The 13,022-nt window shown below is 42.8% G+C and overlaps 1 protein-coding gene across 4 annotated transcripts; it reads left to right on the forward strand.

The window, feature by feature from the left end:
- The first annotated feature begins 224 nt into the window (after positions 1-224).
- On the forward strand, positions 225-9,931 carry LOC115201635 (ATP-dependent RNA helicase SUPV3L1, mitochondrial-like). 4 transcript variants are annotated; one of them, XM_029765425.1, is made up of 15 exons: positions 225-679; positions 2,182-2,259; positions 2,390-2,497; positions 2,608-2,722; positions 3,050-3,218; positions 3,384-3,495; positions 3,673-3,750; positions 3,913-4,004; positions 4,186-4,366; positions 4,576-4,669; positions 5,098-5,317; positions 5,442-5,522; positions 5,646-5,822; positions 8,698-8,846; positions 9,037-9,931. In XM_029765425.1, exons 1-15 carry the CDS (start codon positions 394-396, stop codon positions 9,440-9,442), a joined length of 2,346 nt encoding a protein of 781 aa, XP_029621285.1. In that variant the 5' UTR covers positions 225-393; the 3' UTR covers positions 9,443-9,931. The 4 variants fall into 4 exon arrangements, with proteins under 4 accessions (XP_029621285.1, XP_029621287.1, XP_029621288.1 ...); XM_029765427.1 differs by lacking the exon at positions 225-679 and adding an exon at positions 722-1,717; XM_029765428.1 differs by lacking the exon at positions 225-679 and adding an exon at positions 723-1,829.
- The last annotated feature ends 3,091 nt before the right edge of the window (positions 9,932-13,022 follow it).

Below are 13,022 nucleotides of genomic sequence, written 5' to 3' on the forward strand. Positions count from 1 at the left end.
TTTTGAGTTGTGAAATGTAGGCACCGCAGACATGCCAGAAGTATTATCAGTAGATATGTGCTCATATAGTAAATATATCATTTGAACGTATAATCACGTAATTTTTATAGAAACAATTATATATTTTCTAATTAAATCAACTTATTTCCTGAATTACTATGATATATATTTTACATATTGCTACAGGCATATTTTTGGACTCCAATGAAAACAAGGGTCCTTCTGCACGTTGTATCACAGAAAGAAGCCCATGTAGACAGTCCTCTGCTACAATACTGTGCAAAGACTTACCAGCAAAAGATTATGACACATTGCATAAAATGGGACATTGAAAAGTGTTTGACACACACCAGACAAGGCAACATAATCGCGGACTGTATCTAGCAACCAAGGATGTCAGTAAACCGCTGTATGCTCTTGTTCTCAAGAGTACAGCACAGAATATGCGCCATATCTGTACGAAACAAAAACGCTCTGGTGGACAGTCGTTGTGGAAACGTTGGATCTACAACGTCATTGAAAGACCCCTGGTCTGGTCCTGTGACCTCCAGACGAGGTGTTTATTCCAACAGTTCGTCACGAGCACCAGACACCTCACTATTTGTGCCTCTCAACGTCAAGAGTGATGTCGGCGGTGATTGGGCTGTGGGAGCTGAGCTCACGCAACCATTGGACAGAAGTACTGTATTTTTAACATATTGTTGCGCTAACTGTTAATTTTGTTGATTGCCAATTAAGACAGATGAGCTGTTAGTATAGCTGAAATTGACTTTTTATAATTTAGTGCCAATATGGCTTCAGTACAGCACCCCCTGTCTGTCTTCCAGGGTTATACACAATATTGGAAGATCATGTACCATTATGCTTGTTTACAATAAGCTGCACTGAGGTCAGAAGGCAATCACGTTTATATGAAGACACCATGGAGCTGGCACGAGATATGGGTGGGAAAACGTACCTCAATGCAGGGATGGGATAGGCCATTGGACCTTTATCTACACTATGATCAAGATTGAAATACTGCTAGTTTTCCAGAAAACAACCCTTTTTACCCTCATGCTGGCTAGTCGCCACCGGGGCCATTTTGGAATGGCCGTGCCAGCCAACCAACTCCTTTGTTCAATGCAACGTGCCATTCCATAACAGCTGCTGATAACTAGCATGAGGATGAAAAGGGAAGTTATCCGGGAAAACTAGCAGTACTTCAATCTTCTCGATGGAGCAGTGTGGATAAAGGTACAATTTGGAGTTCAGTGGCATATCCCATCCCTGCTTTGACGTATGTTTCCCAACCCATGTCTTGCACCAGCTCCACACTGTCTTAATGAAGAGCTGATAAAGGATGGTCTTTAAAAAATTGAATAGGGTGCGCCAACTATAGGTGTTAACCATCCACATCGCTCAAGCCAACTGGTGCATTGTACCAGGTGCTCTTAAATATCCTTAGTACCAGCAAAGGTGAAACGCCTTCTGACTAACGAGATGACAAGCCAGCACAGGTGTAACACATACTGACTAACGAGGTGACACCAATGGTGCACTCAACGTGGTAATGTCCAACCTCGAAATCTAAATGGGAAAACCCAAGCCTGTAACAATGTGATATGAGAGTAGAGGGATTTATGTTTCTAGAACTGTGCTGCAATTGAGAATGGTTTCATGTTTGGATGCACTATTTGTCTGGCTTCCAGAGCCAATTCACCTTTAAGCAGAACATGTAAAGTCCTTTGGCTAAGAGTAATGTTAGGCTTCTTTAGTCTAATATTGGGCTAAATGTAACGATGATTGCTTTCCGACCCAAGTGCAGCTCAGTGTAAACAAGCGTAAAGGTAGAGTCGGTATATTCGGGCAAGCCACGGCCTGCCCCAGTATCTGTCCATTAGAGATGTCAACAGTGAGTGTGATGTCCTCGACATCTCTAACGCACAGATACTGGGGCAGCCATAGCCCTGAGACACGGTGGCTGTATTCTAACGGTATACTATTGAGTCTTACAGCCATGTCTCAGTGACAGCTCGCTATGAGTCTGAGACTTGTGAACGTTTAGTCACATTCCCTGTCAATATATATTTTGAAAAATGTTGTTCGCTGGGACTCTCTTCCTATAATGTTTATAGCTTCAAGAATAGGCCTACTACATGACTGTTTTATCAGTCGTTACTATGTGGTTTCTCCTAACAGGTGAACTTCTAAAAATACTGAATAAGTTCTACAAGAGGAACGAGATGCAAAAAATTGCTGCGGATCAAGGTCTCGATGGTGAGAACAACAATCATTTTAAACTAGTTGGCCTACCGGTATGGTACCCTCATCAAACATATGTTTAGTGATCATACTCTTCCAACCAAGCCTCATGGCAGTACCAAAACATTAATCTCTGTGTTGTTAGCTCGTCTCTTTCACCAAGCCTTCGTCAGTTTTCGGAAGTATGTGCTGGAAGTCTCTACACTCAGTGCAGACCTTCATATCATCCTCAATGATATATGCTGTGGAGCAGGTGAGTTCAACACTCTGCTTATGATGTAATGAATCAGGTGATTGAAAGCAACTGTGAGTTGGAATTGAACACCCTGTCAACTGATGAGTGTGTTTGCTTGTGTTCACCAGGCCACATAGATGACCTTTATCCTTATTTCATGAGACATGCCAAGCAGATTTTCCCCATGCTGGACTGCATGGAGGATCTACGAAAAATCAGTGATCTGCGTGTACCAGCTAATTGGTAAGTATCACACTTCATCTTCATGTGATCTCAACATTAAACACATTTTACAATAGTTTTTGTTGTTTTATTGTCACATATACGCGGATAGGTGCAGTGAAATGTGTTGTTTTTAAAGGGTCAGCCATAGTAATGCGGTGCCCCAAGGGCAAATTAGGGTTAAGTGCCTTGCTCAAGTGCACATCGACAGATTTTTCACCTTGTCGGCTTGTGTATTCGAACCAGCGACCTTTCGGTTACTGGCTTAACATATTTACACATACAGCGCTGTGTTCACACAATACTCCACACAATTGTCTTTCAGCCATGCACCTGAATGTTTCCCAGGTACCCTGAGGCTCGAGCTATCCACAGGAAGGTGATATTCCATGCCGGTCCGACCAACAGTGGAAAGACCCATCATGCAATTCAGAGATACCTGGCTGCCAAGTCTGGTGTCTACTGTGGACCGCTGAAGCTGTTGGCCCACGAGATCTTTGAAAAGAGCAACACTGCTGTTAGTATGACCCCTCTTTCACTAGTAAACCTCCATAGTGAGAAGACATTAAGAAGGCTTGTTGTGTAGCTAATACCTTGAAACAATTGAAGCAAAAATGTTTAATTTAATTCTCAGAGCACTATGTCGAAGGAGGACGTTAAATCAAAGTTTCTTTCTCCCCAGGGCGTGCCATGTGATTTGGTGACAGGAGAAGAGAGAACATTTGTGGATGCGGAGGGGAGACAAGCTGAGCATGTAGCCTGTACTATCGAGATGTGCAGTGTCACAACTCCATGTCAGTGTCTTATCTTACCTCTCAACTTAACCTCATGTACATGAAATATGTTTATTTTATCACTTCCATGTAAGTATTGGGTTCATGTTCTGCTAGAGCTAGATATTTGTTGACATTGGTTATCACCTGCTGTGTTCACTAACATGTGAAACGTGTCTTCTCGTGTGTTCTGTCCAGATGAAGTAGCGGTTATTGATGAGATCCAGATGATTAGGGACTTCTCGAGGGGATGGGCCTGGACCAGGGCTCTTCTCGGTCAGTAACGTCACTGTGACCGTTGGGACAAACTACAGACCATTGGAGTATTGTTATTGTATATAAATTACCAGATATTTATTAGGTCAATAACAGTATGGTAAAATTATAATTTCACAGTAATAACTAAGGGATTATTTGTTTTTCTCTGTCTGGGAATAGGTTTGTGTGCTGAGGAGATCCATGTGTGCGGAGAGCCTGCTGCGATTAACTTTGTCACAGAACTCATGTACACAACAGGTGAAGAGGTGGAGGTGAGTCTGGCCAGTCTACTGAACATTAGTGTGTTTGGCTTCTAATGAGACTGTCAGTCATTTGGGGTTGAGGCCTGCTTGTCATTTACATGATTCTGCTGAATGTCAATTAAAAACTCAGACGTCTAGTGTTTAAAAAAGAAAAGCCAAGTGTCTTACAGTTGACATATTCTACTGGCAGGTTCGTAACTACAAGAGGCTCACTCCGTGTTCAATTCTGGACCGTGCTGTGGAGTCTCTGGATAACCTGAGACCAGGCGACTGCATCGTCTGCTTCAGCAAAAACGATATTTACTCCATCAGTAGGCAGATCGAGATCCGAGGCCTGGAGTGTGCAGTCATCTACGGAAGCCTTCCACCCGGTAAGGCTTTCCTCTGTTCTTAGATGTCCACAGAGCACAGTAATTGAGGTGATGGAGATTTAGAATGGTGTGAAAAATATGAACGTTCAACTTGTTCAGGTGCTGGACAGAAAAACAAAATGGCTGATATACTCCCGCCGTGACATCACTCAATCCTTGAGGTGTAATAGTGTGTATCATTAAAGCACTGTCCATCATCTGCTCAACAGGGACCAAGCTATCTCAAGCAAAGAAGTTCAATGACCCAGAGGACCCATGTAAGATCCTGGTTGCAACGGATGCCATTGGGATGGGACTAAACCTGTGAGTTGAGCATTAAAGCTGATCTTGTTAGCTTATTGTTTTAATTGACCTCTGACAATTCATATTATGTTTGAAGTACATTGTTCTACACATTGTCATAAAACTACTAAACAGAAAAAAACATACACATTTCTTGCATGATTAGTTGATTTCAGTTTGCAGCAGCGTTGTAGTTGTTACAATGCAGGAAATGTACAACTTGTATTGTATTATAGGTTGAAAAAGGCTTCCGACATTTAATTTTTACTTTGAATTTTCATTCATTTTTCCTTTACCAAAAAATCTATCAACCCCTACAAAAATGTCCATTAATTATAGTCCACGTAATAATTCACATTTCCTCTTGCTGCAAGATTATTTTGCTGCTGTAGCAAACTGGCTGAAATTATGATCCTACAGCTGTATAAGCCATGCCCCTCCCACATTAGGAGTATCAAGAGAATCATCTTCAACTCCTTGGTGAAACCCAACATCAATGAGAAGGGTGAGAAGGAGCTGGACACCATCTCCACGTCTCAGGCTCTCCAGATCGCCGGGCGGGCCGGACGCTTCAGCTCCATCTTTAAAGAGGGCGAGGTCACCACCATGCACCGCGACGACCTGCCTATCCTCAAGGAGATACTCAGCAGGACCGTCCATGCCATCGAGGTGAGGAATATGGACCGTTTCTGACCTTTGATCTCCTGTGTGTGGTATATCTGACTATTTAATATCCTTTATTTTATTTAATGACAATTAAGTATGACATTGATGTTAATTTTCCGAATCCTAGATAGCTGGGCTGCACCCTACATCAGAGCAGATTGAAATGTTTGCCTACCACTTACCTGATGCCACCTTGTCCAATCTGATAGTAAGTATCTTTACTTCACTACAAATTACTCTGTACCGAGAATTAAGATTTACTGTTCAATTCAGATTAGAACAGAATTATTTGTGTTAATTTAAAAGTAACCCTTTTTCTTTCTACCCCCAGGATATATTCGTGAGCCTCTCCCAAGTTGATGGTATGTACTTTGTGTGCAACATTGATGACTTCAAGTTTCTGGCTGACATGATCCAGCACATTCCCCTCAACCTGCGCTCTCGATATGTGTTCTGCACTGCACCCATCAACAAGAAGCAGCCCTTTGTGTGCACCTCCTTCCTGAAGGTAGGAGCAGAGACATCTTTACAGCAGAATCATCCCCATTCCATTAGCAACACTGGTTAAAACATCTGGGCCCGCATTCACAATGTAGGAGGGGTCATATACGGTATCACCTTTTTAGGCCATTATCAACCCTTTACACTCGTACCCGTATACAGGTTGAACATGGCAGATCTGGACACTGATAACTTCCCTAAATTGGAACGCATTGGCTGTACAGTAACGCTATTTATAATGGACTTTTTTTGGATTGCGGGAACAACAACAGTACTTGTGTAAAGGTGGGTATGCAGGGCTGTGTTACAAACAACTACAAATGTGTTTGCTTCAGTTCCTCAACGGCAAAGCTAGGAGAGATCAAAAAAGCACCTTATAGTTGAAGGCTCTTTCCTTGAGTCATAAAAGTACATTTAAATTCCGTATGAACTGTGCCCAGTCTGGAGAGGTGTGTCCACTTGGAGACTCCAGTTAGACCTCACGCTCAAACTCTTGTAATTATATTGTCTTATGTTGCACCTACCCCAAAATTGTCATGGATATTGTTATTATGTAACTCAATGTATTCAGCATATTTTCAGATTTCATTATCAAATGTGGCAAAAAGTACAGTAAATGTAAAATGCACAAATCAATGGTATAATGTTTGGATTCAGTCTTGTCAGGTGAACTGTTCTCCTCAACTTTTGTCTAATTATTTTCCCATGATCTCTGAACTGTTCATTTATTTCTGCCGTGGTTATGCATATTCTTTTCCATATTTATTCTGTAAGAAACATTTAAAATGTAGCCCTACAGGCCAATTCTCAAGAGTGTAAAGGGTTACAGTGAGGGAAAAAAGTATTTGATCCCCTGCTGATTTTGTACGTTTGCCCACTGACAAAGAAATTATCACCGTCTATAATTTTAATGGTAGGTTTATTTGAACAGTGAGAGACAGAATAACAACAAAAATCCTGAAAAACGCATGTCAAAAATGTTATTTCCCTCATTAAAATGCAAATCAATTTATAAGTATTTGACCCCTCTGCAAAACATGACTTAGTACTTGGTGGCAAAACCCTTGTTGGCAATCACAGAGGTCAGACGTTTCTTGTAGTTGGCCACCAGGTTTGCACACATCTCAGGAGGGATTTTGTCCCACTCCTCTTTGCAGATTTTCTCCAAGTCATTAAGGTTTCGAGGCTGACGTTTAGCAACTCGCACCTTCAGCTCCCTCCACAGATTTTCTATGGGATTAAGGTCTGGAGACTGGCTAGGCCACCTCAGGACCTTAATGTGCTTCTTCTTGAGCCACTCCTTTGTTGCCTTGGCCGTGTGTTTCGGGTCATTGTCATGCTGGAATACCCATCCACGACCCATTTTCAATGCCCTGGCTGAGGGAAGGAGGTTCTTACCCAAGATTTGACGGTACATGGCCCCGTCCATCGTCCCTTTGATGCGGTGAAGTTGTCCTGTCCCCTTAGCAGAAAAACACCCCCAAAGCATAATGTTTCCACCTCCATGTTTGACGGTGGGGATGGTGTTCTTGGGGTCATAGGCAGCATTCCTCCTCCTCCAAACACGGCGAGTTGAGTTGATGCCAAAGAGCTCCATTTTGGTCTCATCTGACCACAACACTTTCACCCAGTTGTCCTCTGAATCATTCAGATGTTCATTGGCAAACTTCAGACGGGCATGTATATGTGCTTTCTTGAGCAGGGGGACCTTGCGGGCGCTGCAGGATTTCAGTCCTTCACGGCGTACTGTGTTACCAATTGTTTTCTTGGTGACTATGGTCCCAGCTGCCTTGAGATCATTGACAAGATCCTCCTGTGTAGTTCTGGGCTGATTCCTCACCGTTCTCATGATCATTGCAACTCCATGAGGTGAGATCTTGCATGCGGCCCCAGGCCGAGGGAGATTGACAGTTCTTTTGTGTTTCTTCCATTTGCGAATAATCGCACCAACTGTTGTCACCTTCTCACCAAGCTGCTTGGCGATGGTCTTGTAGCCCATTCCAGCCTTGTGTAGGTCTACAATCTTGTCCCTGACATCCTTGGAGAGCTCTTTGGTCTTGGCCATGGTGGAGAGTTTGGAATCTGATTGATTGATTGCTTCTGTGGACAGGTGTCTTTTATACAGGTAACAAGCTGAGATTAGGAGCACTGCCTTTAAGAGTGTGCTCCTAATCTCAGCTCGTTACCTGTATAAAAGACACCTGGGAGCCAGAAATCTTTCTGATTGAGAGGGGGTCAAATACCTATTTCCCTCATTTAAAATGCAAATCAATTTATAACATTTTTGTCATGCGTTTTTCTGGATTTTTTGTTGTTGTTATTCGGTCTCTCACTGTTCAAATAAACCTACCATTAAAATTATACACTGATCATTAGGGACATATCGGGCAAACGTACAAAATCAGCAGGGGATCAAATACTTTTTTCCCTCAGTGTAACAAGATTGTATGGACAGGGAGAACCTGAATCTAGATCAGCACTCCTCCTCTGAGATGCTTTGTGAATACGGCTCTAACCTCTGAATTTTCCTGTCATTCAGTGATGGTCTACCGTTTGGATATAGAATTTGTCATGGGAAGCACACGTCCCTGCATGAGTCACTCCATTGATTCATATTCTGGCATGATCAGTATGTTGCCAGTTTGCCTCTGATATGAGCTGTCTTCCGGTCGTACAGTAACTGTAGCACCATTGATAAGCTTTTGTTAGTTGTTGGGCTTTAAGGGACGTGACATCAGTGTTGTTATGGCAGCAGTGTTGATAAGATCTATTGTGGGTTGGGTGAAACATTACGGTGACTGGTCTAAAGGTAATTCTATGGTAATTGGGTCTGGATGATGAGACACTGATTGCCTGTGAGGTGACGCCCTCTCCGTCTCCAGTTTGCCAGACAGTTCAGCAGAGATGAGCCTCTGACCTTTGACTGGGTGTGTCGGCTCGTCAGCTGGCCCCTGGTCCCACCCAAGAACATCAAGGACCTGGTGCACCTGGAGGCTGTCCATGATGTGCTAGACCTCTACCTCTGGCTCAGGTGATCCCATCTCTCACCACTCTACCTTACCAAAACCATTCACCAATCAAAATTACCAAGTGTTCTTGTTGTGGTAAAGGTCATCACAGAATTTAGTAACACAATGTGCCTAATGAGGTCATTGATTGAGAATAATTGCAATAAAGACAATCAGATATTAATAATATTCTCTTTATGACTTTGTCTCCAGCTATCGCTTCATGGACATGTTCCCGGATGCCAATCGTGTCCGAGAGATCCAGCAGGAGCTGGACAGCATCATCCAGTTGGGCGTGCGCAACATCACACGACTTATCCGAGCCACGGAGACCAGCGCCACCCCTGGGACAGACCCCCTCTCCAACCAGAGGAGGCCGGGGCCCAGCCCAGTATCCCCAAGGAAGGTTCGAGGAGCTCCCAAAGCCCAGGACAGTGGAGTAGAGGCTGGGCAGCTGGACAAGTCCCTAGGCTCCCGCCTAGTGCAGGAGGGCTTACTGACTCCCGACCTCCTAAGGCAATTGCAGAAGGAGTGGTCCAAGGAGCACCGTCAAGAGGAAGTAGGAGTCAAACTGGTTGCGGAAACTTTGAACAATAAAATTAAAGGGAAGAAAAAGTGACCGCTCCAGTCTCCGACTTAGTTGTTGTGAAAAACAGGACCGGTTTCCTGTTATTTTGACGGGACTTCATACCAGGCTGTATTATGCAGCTGTTGACCAATTGGACTGTGTGTGTCCCAGTTCCTGTCTATAACTGCTCAAAAACAGTCATTTTGTGGGCCGAAAGGTAAATAAATATCTTATTACAAAGTCATTTTGTCTTATTTTATTTTATCACTTGAAAAGTAAAATGGTTGACTGCATCACGTAGACAGACTGTCTCATGCAGCAAGCAATGACACATTTTTACATGGGGAGGTAACATACCTTGAGCAATTTGTGCCCATCCTATGCTTGGGCTAGACTACTGTAACAGAAACTCAAATGTTTTATGAGACATCGTCTCTTGCACTTTACACCACTAATTATATGCTCCTATGTATGATTTGCGAAACTGACAGTTCAAGTGATAATGTGATTGATAAAATAAAAGTTGAATTTTTCTTTTGACGAGGTCTTTGTATTTATTGTATGTGAGACTAAGGTGACAAATCTCTAATTCTTTATTTTACTCGTAACGACAATGTAAACATGTTCTCAAGCTTCATAACAAATGGTTATAAGATGTCATGTCAGTGATTTTCTTGCCTTATGACACTGGTTATAACGTCTTATAATGAACACTTCATACCACATGATAAAGGTTATGTGACACTTAGAACGCAGCACAAGGTCTCAGTGTTCTCTCTGAACTGGGATTAGTTTTAGCCACTTTTAAAACCCAACAGCCACTGAGAGTGGGAATGGAGACAGAATTTCATTATTTCCTAATTTGTTACAAAACAATCACATTTGTGAACTGATTGAAGCTGTTATTTGAGAGGGGACATGATGATGTTTCAACCTTCTGAATTGTTAGAAATTAAAGCAGTGAGCACTCTTCTACTGTGACTGAAATGACCCTGGATCCTCCCACCAAGGTCCTCCTAGGAAAAACATGGGCTTGATACCGTACATAGATCGAGGCTTCCATTTCTGTTGTTGAACCCATCCTTTTCTTTTGAATTGGACACAGTAAAAGGTTCCATGGTTCCAAAGGAAAGTGTTCTTTGGAACCGAGCCAAGGCATTGCTAGGAGTAGTGAGAGAGAAAGACTAGAACTAGGCTACTCATTACTGAGCCAATGAAGGGGCCATGGATTAGGAAAACAACTAGTTGAGGAAGAAAAACACTCACATTGTAGCTGAGGGGACACAGAGCCACAAGCTCAAGGACTGAAACGGTTTCCTCTCGAAGTTTACGAGATTGTTCTGATTAAGGTTGTATTGCTTTGAGTAGACACATTTGTAGTTGCAGGATAGAATTTACAGGTAACAGAAGTGAACATGTTTGCTGTGCATTTGCTCTCTTTCCATTCCTCCAAGCCTCAGGAGGACAAAATCAAGAATGTGACACATTTCTGATGTGTGAAGGATTGTATTTGATCAGCAATTTTTTTTTTTTTTGGCTATGTGTACATACTGTAAGTAGCCTAGTTGCTATAGAAATACGGATGTTGGCGACACAAAACATGTAAATTGCGTGCAATACATTTACTGTACAGGATTACAATTTTGACATTTGTACGGATGCTTTGATTTATGTACGTTGGAAGCAAAGTAAACAATGATAGTCATTTTCCCCAAGTTTGTTTGTGACAAACAACACAAAGGATGGTTTACAATTTCTAGAGGTAGATTTTTTTGGCAAAAATGTTAATGTTAGTTTCCAAATAGTTCATAGCAGGATTTAGTGCAGTTTACAGGATCACTGTCATTTTATTTCATTCATACCTGCATGTGAAATGCCTGTTTGAGACAGATTAAGCCTTTCTATGAGGAGGCCCTTCATTCAGGGATGAAACCCTGGCTGTCGTGGTTGCTTAATGTGGCTACATTTATTTCACACTGTTGCTTGAGGAATGCTTAACCTTGTTGCATTATTCGTTTCCATGGAGACACAGTAAGGCTTGTGAGAAAAAGGGGGACCTTGTCCTCTGAAAACATGTTTATTTGGAATGGGATTTGTAATCACACAGTCTAACATGTTTACTGATATATGTAGAGGGCATACAATACATACACTTCCGTTCAAAAGTTTGGGGTCACTTATAAACTTCCTTGTTTTTGAAAGAAAAGCAAAATGTTTTGTCCATTAAAATAACATCAAATTGATCAGAAATGTAGTGTAGACATTGTTAATGTTGTAAACGACTATTGTAGCTGGAAACGGCAGCTTTTTTAATGGAATATCTACATAGGCGTACAGAGGCCCATTATCAGCAACCATCACTCCTGTGTTCCAATGGCACGTATACTCCCTCTCCAGCCTCTAGGTCATCAGGCTGCTGATTATCCTCCCTCTCCAGCCTCTAGGTCATCAGGCTGCTGATTATCCTCCCTCTCCAGCCTCTAGGTCATCAGGCTGCTGATTATCCTCCCTCTCTGACCTCTAGGTCATCAGGCTGCTGATTATACTCCCTCTCCAGCCTCTAGGTCATCAGGCTGCTGATTATCCTCCCTCTCCAGCCTCTAGGTCATCAGGCTGCTGATTATACTCCCTCTCCAGCCTCTAGGTCATCAGGCTGCTGATTATCCTCCCTCTCTAGGTCTCTAGGTCATCAGGCTGCTGATTATACTCCCTCTCCAGCCTCTAGGTCATCAGGCTGCTGATTATACTCCCTCTCCAGCCTCTAGGTCATCAGGCTGCTGATTATACTCCCTCTCCAGCCTCTAGGTCATCAGGCTGCTGATTATCCTCCCTCTCCAGCCTCTAGGTCATCAGGCTGCTGATTATCCTCCCTCTCCAGCCTCTAGGTCATCAGGCTGCTGATTATCCTCCCTCTCTGACCTCTAGGTCATCAGGCTGCTGATTATACTCCCTCTCTGGCCTCTAGGTCATCAGGCTGCTGATTATCCTCCCTCTCTGGCCTCTAGGTCATCAGGCTGCTGATTATCCTCCCTCTCCAGCCTCTAGGTCACCAGGCTGCTGATTATCCCACACACCTGTCACCATCGTCAACCACCTCATGACACTCACCTGGACTCCATCACCTCCGTGATTATCTTCCCTTTATCGGTCACTCCCCTTGGTTCTTTCCTCAGGTGTTATTGACTGTTTCATGTCAGTGCGTTGTTTGTGTTTATTGTTTTATTTACTAAAACACTCACTCCCTGTAGTTGCTTCCCGACTCAGCGCACTCGTTACACACGTTGTTAGCTAATCCAAGTTTATCATTTTAAAGGGCTAATTGATCATTAGAAAATCCTTATGCTATTGTTAGCAAAGCTGAAAATTGTTGTGCTATTTTAAGAAACAATAAAACTAGCCTTCTTTAGACTAGTTGAGTATCTGGAGCATCAGCATTTGTATGTTCGATTACAGGCTCAAAATGGCCAGAAACAAAGAACTTTCTTCTGAAACTGTCAGTCTATTCTTGTTCTGAGAAATGAAGGCTATTCCATATGAGAAACTGAAGATATCGTACTACGTTGTGTACTACTCCCTTCGCAGAACAGCGCAAACTGGCTCTAACTAAAATAGAAAGAGTGGGAGGCCCCGG

The sequence above is a fragment of the Salmo trutta genome, chromosome 10, assembly GCF_901001165.1.
Source record: "Salmo trutta chromosome 10, fSalTru1.1, whole genome shotgun sequence".
In the NCBI taxonomy this organism is placed as follows: Eukaryota; Metazoa; Chordata; class Actinopteri; order Salmoniformes; family Salmonidae; genus Salmo; species Salmo trutta.